Source organism: Daktulosphaira vitifoliae, unplaced genomic scaffold (genome assembly GCF_025091365.1).
Source record: "Daktulosphaira vitifoliae isolate Bord-2020 unplaced genomic scaffold, ASM2509136v1 Scaffold_1, whole genome shotgun sequence".
NCBI lineage: Eukaryota > Metazoa > Arthropoda > Insecta > Hemiptera > Phylloxeridae > Daktulosphaira > Daktulosphaira vitifoliae.
Window position 1 is genome coordinate 2835278 of NW_026099572.1, and position 25247 is coordinate 2860524.

The 25247-nt window shown below is 25.5% G+C and overlaps 2 protein-coding genes across 2 annotated transcripts in view; both read left to right on the forward strand.

The window, feature by feature from the left end:
* The first annotated feature begins 6760 nt into the window (after positions 1 to 6760).
* LOC126897757 (dedicator of cytokinesis protein 7) lies at positions 6761 to 21536 on the forward strand. The gene is made up of 16 exons (XM_050671612.1): positions 6761 to 7656; positions 8012 to 8471; positions 8935 to 9577; positions 9705 to 10099; positions 10614 to 11827; positions 11891 to 12068; positions 12677 to 12908; positions 12973 to 13508; positions 14964 to 16568; positions 16764 to 16982; positions 17047 to 17301; positions 17358 to 18041; positions 19404 to 19602; positions 19677 to 20033; positions 20472 to 20610; positions 21024 to 21536. The coding sequence occupies exons 1-16, from the start codon at positions 7310 to 7312 to the stop codon at positions 21163 to 21165; spliced, it is 7605 nt and encodes a 2534-aa protein (XP_050527569.1). The 5' UTR covers positions 6761 to 7309; the 3' UTR covers positions 21166 to 21536.
* Positions 21537 to 23238: 1702 nt separating this feature from the next.
* The window catches only part of LOC126896060 (DNA polymerase interacting tetratricopeptide repeat-containing, protein of 47 kDa-like), a 6557-nt gene continuing 4548 nt past the window's right edge, over positions 23239 to 25247 (forward strand). The window contains exons 1-3 of the mRNA XM_050668502.1: positions 23239 to 23390; positions 23485 to 23629; positions 23859 to 24148. Coding sequence (XP_050524459.1) covers positions 23377 to 23390; positions 23485 to 23629; positions 23859 to 24148 — 449 coding nt within the window. The 5' untranslated portion in view covers positions 23239 to 23376. The remainder of the gene's footprint in view (positions 23391 to 23484; positions 23630 to 23858; positions 24149 to 25247) is intronic.

Here is a 25247-nt window from a genome sequence, read left to right on the forward strand (position 1 = left end):
AACTTTATAATGCTATAACTCACTGAAAAGTGTATGAATCAACACAATTTTTTTATAAGAAATAATATTTTTTAATAATCCTTTTTTCATTCGACATACTTTATCTTAATCAGGGTATTAATAAGGAACCAGCAGATCATGTAGCTTTTGGAATAAAACACCAATTTTTTTTAAATTTAACACTATCTAAAGATTTGTATCGAAGCGTTTTTTTTATAGTGATTTTAATCACTGTCAGATATGATTACACTTGATCCTACTATACCACGACCCCCCTATGATGGGTTTTTTTTTTATAAAGCCAAGAGGTTGGTTTGTTAGCACAGTTATATAACAATTGAATACATTTCAACGGTCACAGATAAAAGTGTACACTAGTTATGTATGTTAGATATCAATGCTAAAACTCCTATAGAAAAAAATCCGGAAACATTATGATATGCATTGACCGATAATGCTATATTCTACAAATACCCCAATTAAAGATCGCGTATAAGAGAACGATTTTTAAAATGTCCATTTAAGTTCTTTTTACATGCTTTAATAAAAATTTTTTTTTTCTTAATAAATTTGCAGATAATTTGCAATTGATATCATCTTTATAAAATTAAATTCATAAAAATGATCATAGCAAAATCTGCCTTCAAATAGGACACTTTTCTACCCTTAAAACAACGATTATTTAAAAATGATTTAACATAAAAAGTTATTTTCACCATAATTCTTTTTAAAATTGAATTCTCTATTAAAATGAGTAGAAAAAATTAGGGGTTGCCATTTAAATTTCTTAAGTTAAGTTAATTTCTTAAGGGTAGTTTTCTACCCTTTTACATTAGGGTTGAATTTAAATTTTAATCGTAAAAGATGCATTTAATTATTCAATTAGCCTCTAAAAAAAAAAAATATTAAAAAAATCAATAGCGGCTCTAAAAAATCTAAAAACTAGCAGATCATGTAGCTTTTGTAATTATCCACCAATTTCTTAGAATTAAACACTATTTACAGATTTGCATCGAAGCGTTTCTTATGATAGTGATTTTAATCACTGTCAGATTAAATCTATACTGGACTCAACTATGCAACGTCCCCACTATGCCGTGATCCCACTGTGCTGGGTTTTTTTTTTTGATATATATCTATATATATTTATATATTTTTTTTTATATTTAACTCTTTAATTATATTTCTTTTTTTTCCCCAATGTCTTATGTGTCTAGAAAAACAATGTAATAAAAGTTTTTTTTTCTTTTTTTTTTTTATCGTAGCTCTTATGTATGTTTTTTTTTTTTTTTTTTTGTGGTACTTAGTAGCATACTATAATGGAATGAGTATTAGTTTGTGTGTTGTACCAGAGTTCATTTTTTTTTTCCCAAAAAGAAATAAAATAATAATAGTAAAGTTTATATCCCAATATTTTTAATGCTACCTAACTCTATTTCCCTTTAATTTCCTATATCTAATTATTCCCTTAATCAAAATAAATAATTATAATACATTTTTTTTTTTTTACATATCTGTTTCGTTGTCAATTACTGTTATTTCTTCTATACTTTTTTGAATGGCTTCTTGTTCTTTCCGGTTAGCTTTTAGTTCGTACAATGGCCTTTCCACTTGTTTTGCTAATTTTTTTTCCCTCATAAACTATTATTACTAGAATTTCTGAATTGTTAAAAATTGTCCTGTGAATGAAATCGTGGTTAAGTGTGTCATTTATTGCGAATTGGCTGTCGTGTAGTTCTGCTAAGAGAGGGTAGGCCTTTTCTTCTTTTCCTTCGAATATTTTCAATACCCCACTTACAAAAGGCGAACAGAGACTTTTCGTTAATAGTTGAGTGAATTTTCTACCCAATAATAATGGTGTCCCTTCTAATTTTATTACTTGATCTTTGTGTAAACTACCCGATATGGCCCCACTTACTAAGACAATGTCATGTCTCCTAAACATTCCAAAATCAAAATCTATAATATAAAATTTGTAATTCCTATCCATATTGTAAAAAGTTGTAGTAAAAATATCAAGAAATCAGTCAAAATTACAAGTTAGTTTTATGAGTTTTACCTGTAAAAGATAAAATTTATTAGCTTAAATTAATATTAGTGTAGTTTGTATGTTTCATAAGAGCAATAAGTTAATATAAGATAAGTATTTAGAATTGTTTCCTTGGAACTGGAGGTGGCACTAAAATCATATCCATTTTTATTATTATAGGATATATTTTGCAACACATAAAAATTATGACCAGTGATAATATTGTCAGCCATGATAGATATATTATATCCCCAAGAAATTCATCTATAAAAGGTTGTGATATTTGTTTTAAAATGATGTCATTAAAGTACTTCTCTGGATTTGGTATTTGTTTTGTAGTGTGAAAATTTGGTATTTTATTTACTCAGTCTCTGTCTAAGATTTTGTTAAGTTTGCAAAATATATTTTTTCCCTCTGTTCCTCGTGCTGTATTTTAAGTGACTGTATATTAGTCCATGATATCGGAATTACACGTCTAATTAATAATTTACCTACATTATTTATTTCGCATGGGTACAATTTGGGTATAAGTATTTCATCATTTTTTAATAATTCTTGATTACATGGTAAGGTTAGTTTTATTAGACCAGGGTAGTTGTAATTTAGTGTTAAGTTAGTTTGAGTAGTGTTATTAGTGTTAAATGTTCGAATTTTTAAAATTGGGAGAGGGTTAGTTATTGCAAATGTATTTATTCCTATTTGTTTAATTATTACAGATTCGACTTCTTGTTGATTAACACACTGGAAATAACAATATTTATTAGGTTTATTAAGCGATAAATTTTTGAAAATAGCTTCTACGCATTTTGGTGTTAACGTAATATCAGTTGAAAATTTTGGAATGAAACAAAATACGGGCGGATCGCAGTCTCTTAAGGATAGGCCTGATATCAAACGGTGTTCGTTGTTAACTGAATTGACTGCGATATAAGTTTTTTCTGAATAGATGAGACATATAGAATCGTTAAATTTGAAATGAGCAGGTATATATTGGAATAATTTCCAATCTGCAAAGCTCTCTTGTATAGGAATTTGTATTTTTACTAATATTTGATTTTCTGAAAATTGATATTCTGTAATAGGTAAATTGTAATAAACTGATAAGTTACTTATAGGAATTACTAACGCATAACCATCTTTTTTAATAACTTTTTCGAGTTTTATGAGATCAGTATAAAGGATTTCAGAGTTGATTATTCTAGGTGGAATTTTGTATAATTTACAGTGCAGATGAGTGCTTGAGTCCCTTTCGTTGTTAGTTAAACTTAGTAAGGCTATTAATATATCATGGACAACCTCCTGAATACCTAAAAATTTATTTTCAGTTTTGGTGGTTTCTATTAAGTTGTTATTATTGCTTTCATGTTTAATCAATCCCTTAAATGAATCTCTTAACATATCAAGTTTTGAATTAGTACTCTTTGCGTAAGAATTTAGTTCTGAAGTTATGTTTGTTAAGTCAGAATGGTCCGAGATAAATGCGTCTTTAAATGTATTAATTTGTTCTTTTAGTGCTAATTCATTAGTATAAAATTGTTTAAGTTGTTTGTCAGTAGTGATTTTGATATAATATTTTATAAGAAGCTTTTATTTTTGTTATTTTTTAAAATATAAAATAGTTTTTTGTATATTAGATATTTTGGACAATCCTATTATAAAGATTTGTTTTTTGTGTAAAGGAAACTTGTGCCAATATTTTTATTTATTTGAAAATAGTTACTATTTAATTACTTAGGTTATGTGTAAGGCTATCCCTCATAGATTTAAATGTGCTTTTTGGTGGTGGATTTGTTTAAAAATCTTGTTAATTTAACAAGTAACAATAAACTAGTCAGATGATTATTTTGTTTTATATAAAACTTGTTAACTTTTTACTGGTAAAAATTTTTAAACTTAATAATTTGCATTTATTTAAAATTTTAACTATTCAAAAATATTATATCAAATAAAAGGAAATTATTTAAGGTTTTAATACAACAAATTATTTTGATTTGTTCATTTTGAATGAACAAATTAAATGATAATTAAATGATACCCAAATTCGAACAAAGAAACTCTCAAAAGAAAATATCCCCAATAATAATTTTTTAAAAGTACTAACATTGTAATTCTAATTTCTTTAAAATTAAAATAAGCATGATAAAATTATCATTTCCAGTTGGTATTTTTTAAATTTGTTGTGTATTACCATAAACAGGATTTAACTACAAAAATTTTAACCAATAATACTCATATATTTTGTAAAAATAATTATTAATCATGAAAAAACAATAAAACGATCGCCCCAATGAAAATTTTACTCATTACTTTTTTTTTAGACAATTAAAATTTGAACAATTTCTATATGAAACATTACTTCTTATTATAACCGGTTCGTCAGATATGATGCAATATTCGTAAATATCCCAATTTCGACAGTTTCGCAAAATAATACTTATTTTGCAATTTTTCTAGAAAATTAGTGGGTTTAGAAGAAAAATTATAGAAACTTAAATTATACAAAACATTTATATCTACAATTTATTTTCTATACATTTTTTTGTGAAAGCACTAATTTACGAATCAATGGCAAATAACTGAAAAACTACCCCTTTAGCTAATTTTCAACCCCAAGTCGGTACGGGTTAAACTTGTTCGATCGACCTGAATTTTTTTGTGTTCTTTTTTATATGTATACATATAAATTTGAAGGGTATGCACTAAGCATTTCCGAAACTTTTAAATTTTAGAACACCTTAATATATATACGTCATTATGTGTCAAACTGGGTGTTCCTAGTCCAATTTGATCACGTGGAAGAGAGTTGTCAGGAAGAGTCAAAATAATAACTAATTATAATATAACATTCATTGATTTAACACTGACCACCGAGAAGATGGTCAAGTCCCCTTTTATATTTATATTGTTCATTAAATAATTATTAAAATATTAATACTATAATACTTTCTAGCGTTACAATTAAAGTATTTGACAGTATAATTCTACTCTCTAGTAATTATAATGTTACATATAAATTCCTTGAAACTAAAATTTACAAAATAATCATAGGTTCACGATAATTAGGTGATAAGGTCACTATGAGTATAAAAGAGGATTTTTTCTGGTCGGAGTGTCAATATTTCTTTAGCTTTGATAATGGGGGCATTGTTTCCGAAATACGTATCTGCGTTTTTTTAATAATACTTTTTCTGTCTTTTTGAGTTAAATTTGATAAATTGTGATAATATTTAAATATAATAACTATCGTTTAACGCAATTATGGTGTTATAATGTTTTCATTGGTTTTACAACTAAATTATTGATCATTATTAACCACAATATTATGACTATATGAACTGTAAGTGTGATTGCTTTATCCGAACATTTCGGTAAATACTTCTATAATTTCCAAACGATTTGATTCAATTATTCTAACTTAACATACTTGGTAGAATTATCAACTGAGATAGTTGGCTTTACTATAGTATGGTTTTCTCATTTTTAAAATACCTCTGAAATAGAAATGTGTGACAATATTTCATAACAAGGATTTTAGTTTTGATTGTAGAAATAGTGATTTTTTAGTTTAGAATGAACTCTTTTTTTTTTCCAATAAATAAAGTTTATAAAGTTTTTTATATCATTTTAAAATGGAATAATTTTAATTTATAGAAAAAAATGTAGTCTATTATCATTTGATAATACATTTTTCATGTCAAACAAAATTTAGGACCGTCCTGAATTTTGTTTACCGATTAGTATGTTTTGGAACTATATTATACCGATTAATATTTTCCTTGTCAATGTCTATTAATCCAAAGTCCTTCGCGTCATCTCCAAAGCTCCCTTCTATGTTTCAAATGATACCCTTCATTCCGACTTCAATTTACCCACCGTCACTAAACTAGCCAAGCTCCACTACAAACGATTCAATAACAAGTTAACACATCATTCCAATCCCCTTATTGTCCAACTATCATCTGCAACTATTCCAGGAAATCCCCACAAAAGATTAAAAAGACAGTGGTGTCGTGACCTACTTTTATAATTTAAAAAAAAAAAAATGTATATGTATCAATCCAACTTATTATCACTATTATTAATATTATGTTAGGACTAATACCTTAAATTTAAATTAATATTCATGTTGAAGTACCTCCGATGGGAGGTCTCTTCACTTAGTCTCTTCTGTCTTCTGTCTTCTGTTTTTTTTTCTTTTTATGTTATCACTTAAGCTTATTGTTCAATATTGTAACAGATAGCGTAATAATTAAAATTTTGTTAAAAAAAAAAAAAAAATGTCTATTAACGTGTATACAGTTCTTCCAAAATAATTTTTCAATAAATATTTCCCTCAGAAATATTAGTCTTTAAAATACCGTTCACAGGGATATTTTCTCAGTAAATATTTTATGAAGTAATGAGATTCTGAAAAAATATTTATTTTAGATATTGTTTATTATTAATTATGACGTATAATTTAATTCCTGGTAAGTATTTTCCTGATTTGTATAGCCCTCTACTCAATAGTATATTTATTTAGATAAATAAAAGCGAAACGTTGTTAGATCTACCTTTATTCTGTTGATCTATTGTCGGTGATGTCTATTATTTTGATATTTTAGTTCTATCCACTATTATAGATAAGTGTTATCTATAATCGTGGTGCTATCTATATAAAGTATTAGTGTTGTAGTGAAGCATATAATCGCTTACATGGTTACGTTTACTACAAGATCGCGTATTCTGGCCAAATGTCGCATCCACAGATATGTAATCATTTATATGGATTTATAGTTTCATCTTCCCACACGTATTAATAGGACATGAACTGCTATACATTTACCTTCTAACATCCCCTCTATCTTTCTCGTGTCCATATGACCCCGGCCGGCCTATTTTTTATCAGCTTTGCCAAAGTATGAATGATATAATATCAATTATGTAAACAAAATCTTTATACCTTTTATTTCTGTGGCCATAATAATAATAATGAATAAACTATTAGATATTTAACTGTCAAGCAGAAATTAAGCTAATATTTAATTTAAGTTTATAGTTACAACTTTTTTGAAATCGAGTCAAAAATTTTTAACACTAAGGAAGTATGTAAAGATTCATAGATTTGTAATGTTTTCAACAAATTTTAGTTTTTAAAATCAAATTTTATTGACTGATAATTAAATAATTGTATTATGTACATTTTTAACAGAACTATTTTTTAAATTTTTATATGAATTTTAAACTTTTAAATATAATTGTAATATGTGATTTGGAATTATTATAAAGTTTTATTTTGCAATGAAACAACAACCAAATCATAGAGCCTTTGCTTCTTTAAAAACTGGAGTTTCTACTAATACTAATTCTAATAACAATGGAGTTTTGTCCTCGCCATCATCAACTTCACTGTTATCTTCAAACTCTTCATCATCATCCTCAACTACATTACTCGCTCCAACACAACAGAATACTACATATGGAGGATCATCATTAGTTATAAATCAGAATAATATTCAATCATATTATATACAGTGTCATAAAACATCAAAAAAAATTAATTATAAAAAAAAATTGAAACCCCCAAAAGTATTTATAATAAAACGTAATATACGTACATGTAGTCTTTCTATACCGGAACAAAATCTGTAAGTTAATTAATAGTTTTAAGTACTATACACTGTCATACAAGAAGTGTCAAGAGAGTTTTTATGATGTTTATATTTCTTAGTATTACATAGTATTGCTCTTTATGTTCTTGAAACACATTATTCTTCATTTATAAGAATGTTTTTAAAAATGTTATTAGTCAAATTTTTAACTGCTTTAAAATTAAATGTCAAAATATATATTATTTATTAGTAATATATTTAATACAATTTTAAGTAAACTTTTTCTCATAAAAAAATAAAGCAAATATTTTTCTTGACTCTATTTGAATGACAGTAAACATACAGTATTTCAATTTTTTTATAATTGATAATTAATTGGTTTTTAACTTAGCTTGGATTGTGCTCGACATGTCCGTGAAATGGTTAACACTTATACAAGAGATTGGCTGGTTGTAGATTTGTTTGATAGTGATAATATTAAAGATATAAGCAAATTACAACACAATTTTGGATATTCTTCTGATCATAGTGATTCATCATCTGATAATACATCATCAAAAAGTTTAATTGTATATGATGAAGAAGTTATTACATCAAATAAAACATCAACAACATCACTTCACAGGGCAGCTTCTGCTCCATCAGCTCCATATAATTTACTTTCAGCAGTTTCGTCTTCTAAACATTACAATTCAAATGCACATCCCAAACAACCTCTCCCTGCACCATCAGGATTAAAAAATAATTGTCCAAGTGCTAACTCTACCATGATACCACCTTTGTTGGATGATGTATTGCATTATGATAAAAATTTTAAACAAAAACAAAACTTGAATAATAATTTAAGACAAGTAAGTTTATTTTTAATTATATTGATGATAAATAATTGTTTTTATTTATCATATTTATATATTAATTTGTACTCTTTGTTTATTATGGAAAATATATTTAAAATAAATGAAAAGTTACTCATCAATAAAAGATATTTTTCAAACATTTTCAGATAATAATTATCTGAAACTGCTTTTAAAATTAAAACTATATTAAAAATATTATTAATTTAAAACTAAAAATATTTAACTCAAAAAGCCATAAAAAAGTTACTTTAAAATCTTGAGTTAAATTTTTTTTAGTTTTAAATTAATAATATTTTTAAGATGGTTTTAATTTTAAATAATATTAGCCACAATGATCAATTTTTACTATAAAAATGTTTTTTCATAATAAAGACTATCAATCAAATTTTTTTTAAATACTGTATTTTCTTTGTAAGCTATAGAAATTATATCAATTATAATATTGTAATTTTTTCAGCGTACAAAGTTATTTTCTCTTTATAAAATTGAAAATTCTAACTTTAGTGCCAACTCTTTCACAAACATTCCATCAATACCATGTGATTATACAGGCATGCATCACTTTTGTCGCTTACTTGTTGAATGTATTCAATTAGAATGCAGTGACACTGGAACAACTCAACAAGATTCTATATCTGGTTATGTTACATCAGATTCACTTACATCTCAATCGTCAAATGGAACTAATCAAAGTACTTTGAGTATTCAAAACCTTTCTGGTCATATGGCACTTTATGATTTACGGACAAAGCGAAAATTAACTGAAAACTATTATTTAAACTTGCATAATCAAAATTCAGTGATTCGTCATCAAAATGCATGTGTTATTGATATTCCTAAAAATAGTAAAAATAATGCAGTACATGGCGAAGATTTGTTTTTAGTGATTAGATTGGAAAAGCCCCTTCAGGGAAAACAACGCAATGAAAATAGTATATCACATACAACCAGTTTGGATAAAGCTTCTGTACACTATAAAACTCCATATGCTTGGACTGCAGTTCATCTTGCTGATGTATTTGGAACAAATCACAAAAGCTCTTCATCCATGGACAGTTTAGACCGTAATAATGTAAATTTAAATTCAACAAATAGTTTAGGTAATTATTATATATTTTTATAACAAAATACTACAAACAAATTTTAAGAGCTGTTATTAATTTTCAATATACTTCAGTTTCTTTGTATTTATTAAATATGTATCTTGAAAAATTGTTATTTTTTTAGATAGTAGATTTGGATTAGGTGAGTTTGAAAGGTTTCGTAAAAAATGGTCAGGACCAAGTGGACAAACAGATCATCATTTAGTGACAGCAACAATGGTACAACATCGAGGCTCTCTTGACCGCCGCTCCAGCAATCAGTCTTCAATTATCCCTAATGAAAACTCTATAAAAAACATAGAAACAACAGCTACTATGGATCGTTTAATTAAAAATACAAATAGTAAACAAAGAAGGTATAGTTGGTCAGAAGAAGATTTCTTGTGTAACTCTGGTAGCGTTCAAAATATTAGTGATAGTACTCATCATTGCCGAAATTTTCGTTATCCTACAAGTGTTGACAATAATATTCCTGATTTTAGACCACTTACACTCACTATAAATGGATTTTTTAAACAAGTAAAGTATTTTTTTTACTAAATTAGATTCTTAATTTTTACTTTTATTTAAATAAAATATTCTAACATAATGAACTCATTAAACAGTAATAAGACTAAAAACAAACCAATTTATATAAAAATAAAAAGAAGTTCCATAAACAATATTTCTGTAGTCATTAATCTAATAGAAATATAGAATAAGTAATAATAAGGAAATAAAATTAATTTAATTTAAATTAAATCTATATAACTATAAATAGCTATTTCGTAAATTTATGTAGGTAACTTTACTCCAAGATTAGGTTATCAAATATACTTATTACAATACTTTTCAGAGTATTGGCATATTTATTTGAAAGTAAATTCAATAAAATATTATTAAAATATATCACATTAGTAATTATTATTCTATGCTTTCAATATTGCAATATGATATCAAATTAGAGTAATTTTAAAGTTGAAAAAAAATTTTTTAATCTAATTATTTAATTTTAATGTTCAAATTATTTAGTTTTACTGCTAAAACTTTCTAGGAAACTGACAAATTAAAGGACGAAGATCTTTACAAATTGTTACACGAATTAAAATGTCAAACATGGAGTGGAAATACTGGGGATCAATATTCTAGTAATATTTCTGGAACAAGTTGTCATTCAGGAACTTCATCATTATTATCTAACAACACTTCATCACCTGGTGGTATTGGTATTCTAGCATCAAAAAAGCTTAAGAATCTCAACCCCACTAATCACAATGGAAGTTCACCAACCTGTATTAAATTAGATATTTCACTATTTTCTACTGAAGATAATTCTTTAGAAAATGTGTTTACTTCTGATCTATTACCTTTAGCTAGTAAAAATAAGCATTGTAATAAGGAATTAGAAAATGAAAAGACAGCATCCATAGTGAGGGAACTTTTAGAATTTCCTTTTATTATTCATTCAATATCAAATAGTAACCCTACAACTATTGATATTACTACACCAAATTATGTATATAGAAATCTTCTATTTATTTATCCTAAAGAGCTCAATTTAACAAGTCGTACTGGTTCAGCAAGAAATATTACTGTAAAAATTCAATTAATGTGTGGAGAGCAACAGCCTGTAGATGCTATGTATGCAATATTTAAAGGGGATGGAGGTTATATTGAAAATAATTCGAAAAATTGTTTTACCAATGAAGCATATACTTCAATAACTTATCATCAACGTTGGCCCTCTTTTTATGATGAAATTAAAATAAAACTTCCTGCTGATATACATGGACGTGGAGGTGATGGAATGGACAAAAATGGAAGTAAAAATTATCATTTATTATTTACATTTTATCATGTAAGTTGTAGTAAAGGTAAAGATGGAGATAAAAAAACTAGTGTTGGACAAAATTCACGTTTGGAAACTCCAGTTGGATATACTTGGCTACCATTATTAAAAGATAGAGCATTGGTAGAAGGTGAATACAGTTTACCAGTTGCTTTACATCCTATTGATCCTATACTGGCAAACTACTCATATATAACTGCTGATGTAGCATTACCTGGTATTGAATGGCTAGATAACCATAAACCACACTTTGTTGTTTATTTAAAACCAGTGTCATCAATACACCCTAGTGATTCAGCTCTGAATAGTTTCTTTTCTTTCTGTAGTTTATTAGAACCTTTGATGAATAATGGAGGTAATAATGATAAATTACCAAGAAGATTAGCAGAATCTAATATCGAAGCAGAACTAAAACACAGGTATACTTAAAAACATTTATAGATGTTAAAAAAACTCATCATTAATCAATAATTTTATTTCAGAATCACTAACCTAACCAAAGCTGCAATGAGACCACTAGTTCAATACATTCATGTTGTATTAGATAAACTCTTTACATTATTAATAGAGCCTCCTAGGTGTATGAACAGTACTGGGACAATGGATATTGGTTCTTCTGTATTTCATACATTACAACAACTAATTTCGATGATTACAAAAGTGAGAAAAATTTCTGTACTTTTGAGGCAAAAATGTGTGATATCTGATGTTAATGTAGCTATTTTAGTCAAATTTTATAAGTAGGGTGCAGAAATATATGATCTTATAAATTTTGCTAAATACATACACATACAGTATGTGTTTAGCACTGATGATGGTAACATTGTTCCTGAAATATAATATGCAAATTTTTAGTAGTTTTTATGGCTTTTGGAGTTAAATATTTTTTTTATTTTTTAGTTTTAAATTAATATTTTACATATATTTTTAATTTTAAAGCATAAAAATATTTTTAGTTTTAGAGGAGATAAACACCTTAATCCCTAATACTATTATCTCCATAATAACATATTACTAAGTTCAAAAGTTAAAATTTATAAGGCCTGATAGTGTATTTGAAATAACTTGACAAAATTTATAAATGCATATAATTCCACATCATAGTTATAAGAGATACAAAATTGTAAAGATTATTGAAAATAATTGTTAATGATCTTGTAAAATTATATTTGTTCATATAACAGTTTTTGACAAAATTATCTACCTAATAATAATACTTAATTTTTTTACAATTATTTGTTAAAATGCTATCAAAATTTTTATTATAGGAACAAAATGGAAACGAAATATTACAAAGCTATATTAAGTATCATTATTGTTGTGTTATTTTAACAAAAGAAGAAAGTGATGGAATAGGATTAGAAAATTACTTTGATTTAGAAAAAATATCTGTTGATTCTTTATCAACAGATTCATCACCTTTAATAGATAAGGAAATTGTCTCTTCATTTAGTGATTCAGTTTTTAAAGCATATAGTACATCTTTAAAAAAAAAGTCTGGTAATATTTTTATTTTTAATAATTTAATATTCGTACTTAAGACTTATTATGAATTTTATTGTAGAAAATATTATTAAAACTAACAATCCTCATCATAATGAGAAAATTAAAAAATGTGTCACAGCATTAAATAAACTACAAACTCTTCAACAATGTATCATTGAACAATGGACTTTATGTACTGATGTGCGTATAGCAGCAGCCACCGATTCTACTTTTTTTTTTGATGCTATAGTTAAATGCATTGCACTAGGAGTAACATTATGTTATGATGAAAATCAAATAAATAAGACACCTAGCATTGCAAAATTCACTGAACAATTTTTGCAAGATTTACATGTTATCTTAATTCACTTTTATAAAAATATTGCTGAGTGCATTACTACTTTGGACAGTGGCAATAATTATTTAGATCGTATCAAATTACTCAATAAAAACATTGCAAAATTTTTAAAAGATTTACTAGTAGTTTTTGTTAGTGATGATAATGGATTAAAGTATGTATATGGATTAATTGAAGAATATATTTCCATAATGGCTACTAAACAAAAATTAAATAACAATAATGGGAGACCTTATTCAATTCTATCAAGTTTAAAGGTATAGTTGATATTAGTTTTATTTTTGTATACGTTTATTTAATTACTCAATAATACATCAAAATATTAGACCTATATATAAGAAAAAAAATGTTAGAACAGTGGGGTTGTAGCACAGTATGGACGTGGCATAGTTGGGTCCAGTATACATGATATCTGACAGTGATTAAAATCTATATCATTAAAAACGCTTCAATGCAAATCTGTAGATAGTGATTAATTTTAAGAAATTGGTAGATTATTCCAAAAGCTAGATTAACTCCAATTTTTTATTCTACTTCAACTGTCATGTGCACATAGAAGTTAGGTCGTCAGGACAAATTTTTTTTTTTAACTTATAGTACGTAACATAAGATTTAATTTAACATATATTTAAAAGATAGTATTACTGGAACATTTTCAAAATTTAAGTTGAAAAAGTTCTACTTTTAAAACATATTTTTCAAGTTGAAAATATAAAATCGAACATTTTAACACAAAAATAGCATGTTTTTAACTATAGCAGCCATTTACACATAGAAAATAAGTCTTCGGGATAATTATTTTTTCTTTTAATTTATAATATGTAACATAAGTTTTAATTTAATATATGTTTCAAAAACACAGTATTTCTAAAAAATTTTCAAAAGTTGACTTTTGTATAAAAGTTACTATTTTGAATCCCCTTTGTGGGTGGATAACGAGTCAGAATTAAAAAAAAAAAATGATATCATATAAAAGGAAAATACTTAAGGTGTCTATATAAAAAAAATTAATTTTTTTGTATTTATTTTTAAAAAGTTATGACAGTTTTATAAGAAAAAATACCAAAATTTACTTATTTTAAAAATTGTAATTTTTGGCTGATTTTCTCAATTTACATGGAACGAAGAGAGTTTTTTCAATTTTTAAGGAAAATGTCTTCAAGTAGATACGATTTGTGATATTTTGACGTATGATTAAAAGAAATTGGTTTAATGAGAGCTGAGAAAAAGTGGCGAAAGATAAAAAAAACACACGTCATAATAAAATTAATTAATAAAATCATAGTAAAATATTGATACCTTCTCATAATTTTAACTTTAAAATATTTTAACATTACAAAAAATTATTGGTTGAGACTATAAAATATTTATATATTTAACAGCTTTATTTCTATAAGTGGGTTCAGACAATATATTGTTTTCTTGACGACATAAATAAAGAAGCTGTTGTATGATCTCAAAAATTTGTTTTGAAAGTCACTTTTGTTTGTCGTTTAATGAAATAGCCATCTAAAAAACGGTAGCTCTTTTATAAAAAAAAATTCTTGATCATTGAAATATTAATTTTGATGATAAAATATTAATATTAAAATTGGGATGAACTCTATTGAAAGATATAAAATAGTTGTGTAATAATATGTTTTATTTTAATTTAGATATTATTTTTTTAAATATATTTTAATGCTACTTATTAAAAATGTCTATTTTTGCAGCTTGACTTCTTAAGAATTTTATCAGACCATCAGTATTATACAGAATTAAATTTATTGAATAACAGTGATGATGAAATATTTTTAACTGATTTGTGTATTGAATATAAAAAAAAACATTATCTTTCTTCACTTGTACTTCAAGAATTTATCGAAGTATTAAAGTCTCCTTATAATGATTCAAAAGTCAAAGAAAAATCTACTGAGTTAATTATTTGGTTGCTTCAGAAACATGATTTGAAAATTGGAGATTCAAATGTAGCTATAGCTTGGCTTTATATTCCAATTTTAAGTGCTTTTTTAAAAGATAAAGTATTATTAGATGCACTTTTATCTCATGAAGATAAATCTGACGAAAAAGATTTTAATAGTAATGTTGATGATGACAATATTAAAAGAAGAAGCAGTCATAGAACAGTTTCATTTGAAGCAATATCATCATCAAATATTGCAAGTGTAAAAGCTGCAATAAAGTTTAAGTCAACATTTATATCAGAAAAGACAATAAAAAATATTTTAGCCACTATTTTGTGGATATTAAAAAATTCAGAAGAAGAAAATGCAGAAGATCTCAATAATGAACCTTTTACACAGTATTTAATTTCATTATCGCCATTATACTCTAACAATTTGTTGACTCTGATGAGTTTATGTGTTGAACATTTTAAGTATACTGCATATAATGATGGTAATATCAACATAAATTACAAGAAGAAAAATGCAGTTCCAAAGCTAAGTAAATCATTATCATTACATTGTCCCACTTCGTCTCCTAATGTGTCTTCTTATTCTTCATTACCTCTATCTTCAAATCAAAGTCAACCCAATTCAAGTACAGGAAATATGTCTATACCACCTTTAAAATCTGTCGACGATGTTAAATCACGTTTAGAAGATGTTATATTAGGACGCCAAGGAGCTAGAAACGACCTGATGGAGAGAAGAAAGTCTTCTACTAATTCAAATAGTAAAGTAAGATGGAATAAAGATCTTATGCATTATCATACTAATACATCTGCATCTGCATCTCAAAATGTTGTAAAACAATTTAATTACTGTAGTAAATCAAATAAATGTTCAGAAAAAATTAATTATGACTTATATATTGACAATATGCTTGCTAATGAAATAGGGTTTATTATTTTAAATATACTAGAAAAAGTCATAAAAGTGTCATCAAGAAATGCTAAGTTAAATATACAATTTTCAATGAATACTGTACCGAGTACTGTACGATTAGCTTTCAAAGTTTTATTAAAAGCCTTGAGAACATATCAATACCAGACATATCCAAGTAATTGTAATAAAGGTTCTTTTATTGGAGCATTAAAAAAAACTTTTGAAATAATAAGAACTACAGTAGCTCAATACCCAAGACTCTTATTTATTCATCGAGAGCAAAGTTATGAAGATGATGGAGATTCTGGTTGTGACTGTGAATTTATAGATAATAATGAATGTAATGATCTTTTACAAAAAACATGTCTAGTTATAATGCGCCATTTTTACATAACTGAAGGAAAATGTAGTTGCAACGAAGATACTATTTTAATGCAAGCTTCAGCCACATATTATTGGTTGATGAGAGTTAGTTATGAACTAGATAATGTAAGTATATATATATAAAAATACCATCATCATTTTCAATTTTAAAGTTTAGTTTCTTCAGTTTATTTTGAATTTCTTGTAGTTGAAAAATGTTTAATCAAATAATTTTAAACATTTATTTAACATATTTTACATATAAAATAACAATTTCACTTCATTAACACAGTAGTATAGAAATTATTTTATATCTTTTAGAACTTTGCACGTGTAAAAATGTACGGTGCATTAGCTTTAAGCTGTATTTTGGAAAAATCAGGAGTTGAAGATCAATGGTACTGTACAAATATAGATGCACAACGATATAAAGGCATAAAATTGGCATTACAAATTGTTATGAGATATGGTGAGAATGATGATATAAGTAGTTTCAATGAGGTTTCAACTACTCTAAATACAGTAACATTTAATGAACAGGTAAATTGAATTATATTTCACTATAATTAAATACTCAATAAATATTGTAATGTTTTAATTAAAGGTGAAAGAAAGTATAGACGGAATGTTTAAAGTTATTAAGTATATGAACAAAATATATGAAGTTATAAAACACAATAATTATGTAGGAGACACTTCGTTGATAATGAATCCATCACTTTTAATTTCATCTGAAGATTCACAAATGCTGTTAGAATTTATGTATTCTATAGCCTGTGGATACCAACAGGCATCCGCTTGCCTTATGCCTCAATTAAGATTGAGATGGTTAAAACGGATGGCAAATGTCCATGTTAAAGTAATAATTAATAAATTTAATTATAATCAGCTTAGTAATTTTTAAATTTTTCATAGAATGGAAATCATTGTGAAGCAGCAATGTGTTGTATAAGTGGAACTGCTCTTCTTTGTGAATATTTAAAGAGAAGTGATGATGGAAATCACAATCTATCTGTATATAAGGGTGCTGCTTGCTTAGAATATATTAGTCCAAATGTATTAGTAGAAGAAAGTGCTGTGTCTGATGATTTATTTATGGAAGAAAATAATGATTTGTATGAAATTTGTGAAAAAATATTATTAGAAGAACAAGTCGAGGGATCTACATCTTATTATTCATTACTAGATTTAATAACTATTGAATTACAAAAAGCTGTAGATTTTTTGTGGAAAGCCACTATGTATGAAAAAATGGCTAAGATTTATAACAAATTGCTAATACCATTAATAGAACTTGGTTATGGTAATAACACTAATGAAGATCTTGGTAGATATGAAAGATTGGCTGATGCTTATGGAAAATTAAAAGAAGCATATGTCAATTTAGACAAAAAAGAAAAAAAAACAAAACCTAGTAGTGAGACTTATAACGATTGCACTTATTTTAGAGTTGGAATTTATTACAATGGTATGAGTGATGTGGATGAAAGTAATAGTGAAAGTAATGAAGAATCCACTGATTTAGCATTTTGTGGCAAACAGTACATATATAAAGAACCACAACTAACTAAATTATCAGAAATTTTTGATAGACTACAGGTAAAAAATCTAGTGAAAGTTAGCTAAATATGATAAAAGATAATTATGAATATATTTAAATTTATTAAAAATAATTGTCTAAGGGTATAATGTTTGTTAAACAATTAAAACTTTAGCACCATTACTGTATTTGGATTGAGTTAATATTTCTTTAGTAAATTTAGTTAAAGTTAAAATGTTTGAATTCATTTTTTTTTTAAATTGTAGTACTGTGTCCTTATTAAACTAATACCATCTATCAGTTTTGTTTAAAAACAATTGGTCCAGTGAGAGCTTAGATTGAGTGTTCACAGACACAAAAAAAGACATCTTAATAAAATTAATATTTTCTCATCTTTGCGGTCTTTATTTTGTTTTCATAGTGAAAATAGATGTCAAAGTTAATAAAAAAAAATACGATTTTTGTAAAAAAATTATATTAATTTGTTCATTTAAAAAAAACTCAACACAGTTGGGACGTGGCATAGTTGTATCCAGTATACATGATATCTGACAGTGATTAAAATCACTATCATAAAAAACGATTCGATACAAATCTGTAGATAGTGTTTCATTTTAAATAATTGGTGGACTATTCCAAAAGCTATATGATCTCCTATTTCTTTATTTATATCCTGATTACAAATTTTATGATTTACAAGTATAATATATAAATATAAAGGGAAATGGTTTTATTTTAAAAAAATGTATGTCGAATGAAAGAGATAAATAGTACTTATCTAAAAATATTATAATCCATACATTTTTCAAAAAGTAATAGCGTTATAAAATTAAATATATAAAAAAGAATTTTTTTACAAAAATCATATTTTTTTATTAACTCAGATATCTATTTTCACTATGAAAACAAAATAAAGTATGAAATTTTTTTTTTCCCATAATAAATTATATTACATTAGCTTTAATTTAAGATATATATAAAAGTGTCAGTATTTCCGGAACATTTTCAAAAATTAATTTTTTGAGAAAAAGTTATCATTTTGAAAAAGTTATGGAGTTTTAAGTAAAAAAAAATTGAAAAAATTTCAAAAATTAGCTATTTTTAAATTTGTAATTTTTTTGGAAATTTCCCCCATTTACGGGGAACAAGAGAAATTGTTTTAATTTTTGAGGGTAATGTATTATAGACTAGATACGATTTGTAATATTTTGAAGTATATTTGAAAGAAATCAGTTCGGTGAGAGCTGAGAATAAGTGGTAACAGAAAAAAAAAAAAAAATCACATCATAGTAAAATTAATACCTTCTCAGCTCCGCATCAAAGCTATAATAATTTATTGTTTAAGTATTATATATTTTTTTAATAAAATATTACATAACTGATTAATTTCACTAAATTTTTTTTTTTTTTTTTTAATATAGTCACATTATTCAGAAAAGTATGGAGCTGAAAATGTTATTGCAGTTAAGCATTCAAATAGAATTTCAGGAGAATCAATTGATAATAAAAAAAAAGTTTACATTCAAATAACTTATGTGGAACCTTGTACTGCTCCATCTTTAAGATTAGCATCTCATAGTATTTATTCTAACAAAAATAATGAAGATGTTGAAAATATTAGTTAGTCTAAAAGCTTTATACTTTTTTAGGTATACATAATATAATAATAATATTTGAATAAAATATGATTTTAGAACGATTTGTTTATTCAACACCATTTACATTAGATGATGATGGTCGCACTCATGCTTGTCAATTAAGAGACCAATATAAAAGGAAAACTTTGTTAACAACAGAACGTAGTTTTCCTTACATACTTACTCGAATACCTGTAATGAAGAGCAGTACTAACATGGCCATAAGCCGTAATGTCACTCCTAGTAGAAGGTCTGTAGAACATAATTGTGGAGATAATATGGAAGTAGTGGTAATGCAGCCTATAGAAGTAGCTATTGAAGACTTGCAAAAAAAGACTCAAGAGTTGTCTAGGAGTATTAATCAGTCACCTGCAGATGCAAAAATGTTACAAATGGTATTGCAGGGATGTATAGGTAAATAAATTAAGAACTTATTAACATAGTAACACGGAAACTGAGGAAAATATATCTAGTAGACTAGATCAAATCCAGGATTTTTCGCTATTCGGGTAATAACTTTTCCACTAAGCTACCCAAATCTCTAACTTTCGAGTCTCTTTTGTTTAAAGTAATTTTATTTTATTTTGACCATATTTTAATGAGTTAATGTAAAATTTTGTTTGTTAAATATTTAATATTTTTACATATTATGTAAAAAATATATTTCATAAATCATCATGAACTAGTACAATTTCAAATAGAATCCCTCATGTTTAGTATCAGGGTGTTAATATCTTTATATTTGTGTTTACTATCCTATGATATTTTCTTCTGATTATTAACTATTATATCTTTATTTATATATATAATTATAAACTATATAATTATTTATTATATTTTGTGTACTAATAGGTACTACGGTAAATTGTGGTCCAATGGAAATGGCTACAGTATTTTTATCCCAACAACAAAATTTAAGTAGTCAAAATTCTAAAACAATTACAAGACTCCGAAATAAATTAAGATTATGCTTTAAAAATTTTTCAAAAAAGTAAGTTTTTTTTTATATTTTTTTAGTTATTATTAAAATTATTTGTTATTACGATTACTAATTAAATTTTATATATGTAAACAAAAATAATTTGTGTTTCAATCTGATACATTAAAAATTTTTATTTATTTTTACTAATTTTTAACAAAAATTAAAAATTTAAGAAATAAATTTAAAGATATTAAAAATACTTAACTCTAAAAGTTACAAAAATATTCTCAAAAAAAAATACTTTATAGTATTTTAAAATTTATGTTATCACCATAAATTAATTTACTAGCTAAACATTAATATAACAGTTCAGTCTTTATTATCTTTTTTCTTTTATACGAAATTAAATATTTTCTATTTTAGATAGGGTACATATTTTTATACTACTAATGGGTTAATTGTATGCTTATAAATATTTCTAGATGTGCTGATGCATTAGAAAAAAATCGTGGACTCATTGGGCCTGATCAACGCCAGTATCAACAAGAATTGGAACGAAACTATACACGTTTTTCAGAGCAATTAGCACCATTATTGATTAGTAGTTATAATAATGGACAGTAAAGCGATTTTTTTTTAATTTATTCAAGAGTGACTTTTGTGTACACTATTTGTAAAATTTATTTCAAAAATACCAGTTATTTTTAAAATATTTTTGAATTATTACCAATTTTTTAAAACTATTTTTACTTTTATAATTTTTAACAAATATCAACTTTGAGTGTTATTTATTTCTTAAAAATGTGTATAAATAAGAAGAATTATTGATCAATTCTAAATTTGTGCAATGTTTAAAATGTTTACTAAATAATTGAACTCATTCACGTTCACTTTCATTTTTTTATCAAATGTAATGTATACATTCATTAATATAACAAATCAATTCAGATAAATTTATATTTCTGCAAGAAATATAGAAGTCATATATTTAGTGGTGTAATTGAGGTTTGTAATAGAAGAGTATAAATAAGAAAAAATTTTAATACAATATAACCAAAAAATGTTGTATCTTTATTTAATGTATGTAAATATTTTTGTTCTTGGAAGTTCTATATGCCTAATTCCCTTAAAATAAAAATAGTATCCGCTCTATTCTCTAGTAATTACTTAAAATTTTTAATAATTTCAGAATTATTGATTTAAACATTTTTTTTGATCAGCCATTTTTTTAATTGAATCATTATCTAATATGTTAAAGCTGATTAATTGTGTATGTTCCCATTAGGAAAAATAAAGTATGCAGTTTTATAACGACATAAAAAATACCTCATTATTGATAAATTTAAAAAAACATAATTAAAATAACATCAAAAAAACTTATCAATGTTTTTTATTTTTCTATTAAATAAATAGTTCATAAAAAATAACCATCTTGCATAACAGGGGCGTATTTATGGGGGTACATGAATTCCTTCTCCACTCCAAAAGTCCTAGTAGGCGCTTAATATACAGGTAACCCTTCAAGTTTTGATATCTTTAATAACTTAATGTTCAGCGAATATTTTGTGTTATTTTTTTCACTAATTTGTATAGTTTTTGTGGTAATTAAAACAATAACTAAGCAATTCGTTTTATAAGTAATGTTTTTTATTAATTAACAATTGTACAAAAATAATAAAATACTCTAAGGTACACAATAAGAGTATGTAACACGTCGCAATCAGGGAACCGAAACTCGAAGTTCTACTAATAAAAAGTGAAAAAAGCCATTCCAGCATTAAATTTATCTTCTCGTTGGTTTTTGTACAGTAGAGGGTTGCGGCATAGTTGAGACAATCATTGATATTTGACAGTAATTAACATCACTACCATAAAAAATACTTTGATCGGAATCTTTTACAATTTGTATGATTTAAAATTTCACTTGAATATTAAATGCTTGTTAGTTGATATGTTTATTTGAGTATAACATTATTATTTAGCTTTGACGGCCGATTTCTCACAGTAGAACAATGAATTGAACAATTTTTTTTAATAATGTAGTTAACTTTAAAATCTTTAATTTGATAAAGGTTAGAAATTGTCAGACCTTACGAAACATTTTCATAATTTGTAACGCAAAAATATTTAAAACAGACTTTTGAATTGTCTAATAGACGAATGAATTTAACATTGTAAAAACTAATAATTTAGTTAAAATATAATATTATTATACTATAAATACAGTACATTAATACTTCAATTTTTATGTGTTCTTTGTAGTCATTGAACTATGTATATTGTATATTAAATTCATATATTTTGAGCATAACTTTTATAGTTGAAATGTTATAATATATAGGGACAATGGTAAAACCAAATATTTTAGCAGGACTAATTGACCTGGGATATCATTTTTCCTACGAAAACAGTAAGTTTTAGGGGTACTGTATATTTTATAAAAACATTTTTGGTAATTGATATCGAGATAAATTTTTCTACGTATGAGTCTCCTTAAATCCGAACACTATTTCCGCATATGCCTGTATGTATAAAGTTGTTCATAATAATAATAATATGGACAACTAACTGTATTAAAAAGGAAAGGGCTACTTCAATCACAGACCTCAGTTATGGTCTATGATCTCAATATTGTTATCAGTAAAAAGTATTTTTATATTATGATAATTTGATAATACCGAACTTTGATAACAGAAATCCTTTCATTTTTATTAGTACATGTGCGGATTGTTACAGTAATATTATACTTATTTGAAAGGATTATTGATTTAAGTTTGACTAATTTTAGTTATTCTGCATTACAGCTACAAAAATTCGAATATAACTTTTGATGAGATGGATGATTATAAGTAAGTAATATTAGTAGTTTTATAAATTATTTGCCTTGGTTGTGTCAATCAATGTTGTGAATAACATCATTTATATTTTTAAATTTTATTTCAGTAAATTAATCAAGACTAATAATCCGATGACTGATGAAGAACGCAAAGAACTTGCAAGTCGTCTTGACAAAGATTTAGATAATTTCATTGATAATTTAGAACAGAAACCTTATAAAGATGGCTGGGACGAATCTAATTGGCGAGAAGTAAATATTAAAACTATGTTTATTTAGTCTATTACAGTAATTTATCTCTAATAATAAAATAAAAATTTTGTAATCTGTAACTAATAACTTTAAGAATTTTATGGTAATACCCTAATGTTGAAATATCAATGTATACATTTTGTTATAGTTTGCTCTAATATTAAAAAATATTTTTGTCTTTAGTGATTTATTATTCTAGTTAATTATTTTAAGTTAATTCATATTTTAGGAAATGGATAAACATCCTTTTTTTATGACAAAACCACCTGATCCAACAGAAGAACCCTCACCACTTGTTGAAGGTTTACAAAATTTACGTTATGATCCGGATGATAATACTTCAGAAGAACTAGCTGATAAACACAAAGAAGATGGAAATTTTAATTTTAAGTGTAAAAAATATAAATTTGCAATTATGTGTTATCAAGAAGGTCTTAGACTAGAGTTTGAAAATAATCAGCTCCGTGCCCAAATGTATAATAATATGTCTGCATCTCATTACTTTTTAAAAAATTACAGGTAGTTGGATTTTTTTTATTTATAAAAACAATTCTCAATATACAGGGTGATTTTTTTTATCATAACCCACTCAATTACTTACAGAATAATAATAATTAAAAATTTTTTTTTTATTATTATCTTTGGTTACACATTATTCTTGAATTATTAACTATGTTATACTTTTTAAGTTCATCCCTTATGCCTGGTAAGGGTGTCAACTTTGTTTTTTTAGATGGTCACACATATTTATAATTTAATAAAATTTTTGAGTTTTTAATTCAATAATAAATGGCATTTGAATTTTTAATAAAACTTAATTTGTTTATTAGATATAAACATTTAAAGTTTCAAATTTTCGAGTTAATATATAGGTATAATACACAAGGGATTACAAATACAGGTAGCTAATTGATTTTTTATGACATCGATATTAGCAGGTACACAGCATTGTTATTATCAATGATAGTAAGGTACATTGTTGTGAGTTTATAAATACACTAACTGACAATACAAAAAGTATATCTATTGATAGTCATAATTGATGGTAAACAATCCTTGCTATCACAGCAGTTAGTGTATTTATAAACTCACAACAATGTACTTTACTATCATTGATAATAACAATGCTGTGTACCTGCTAATATCGATGTCATAAAAAACCAATTAGCTACCTGTATTTGTAATCCCTTGTGTATTATACCTATATATTAACTCGAAAATTTGAAACTTTAAATGTTTATATCTAATAAACAAATTAAGTTTTATTAAAAATTCAAATGCCATTTATTATTGAATTAAAAACTCAAAAATTTTATTAAATTAAAAATATGTGTGACCATCTAAAAAAACAAAGTTGACACTCTTACCAGGCATAAGGGATGAACTTAAAAAGTATAACATAGTTAATAATTCAAGAATAATGTGTAACTAAAGATAATAATAAAAAAAATCCAGCACAGGGGGGTCGCGACACAGTTGTGACGTGGTATAGTTGGGTCAAGTATAATGATATCTGACAGTGATTAAAATCACTATCAAAAATAAACGCTTCGATGCAAATCTTTAGATAGTGTTTAATTTTAAAAAAATTGGTGTTTTATTCCAAAAGCTACTTGAT

What these genes read in the sequence shown, in the direction of transcription:
- LOC126897757 (XM_050671612.1), top strand. Translation starts at nt 7,310, where the DNA reads ATGAAACAACAACCAAATCATAGAGCCTTTGCTTCTTTAAAAACTGGA. An exon ending in GAAGCAGAACTAAAACACAG is followed by an intron (nt 11,828 to 11,890) that starts GTATACTTAAAA and finishes ATTTTATTTCAG; the next exon opens with AATCACTAACCTAACCAAAG. An exon ending in CAATTCTATCAAGTTTAAAG is followed by an intron (nt 13,509 to 14,963) that starts GTATAGTTGATA and finishes CTATTTTTGCAG; the next exon opens with CTTGACTTCTTAAGAATTTT.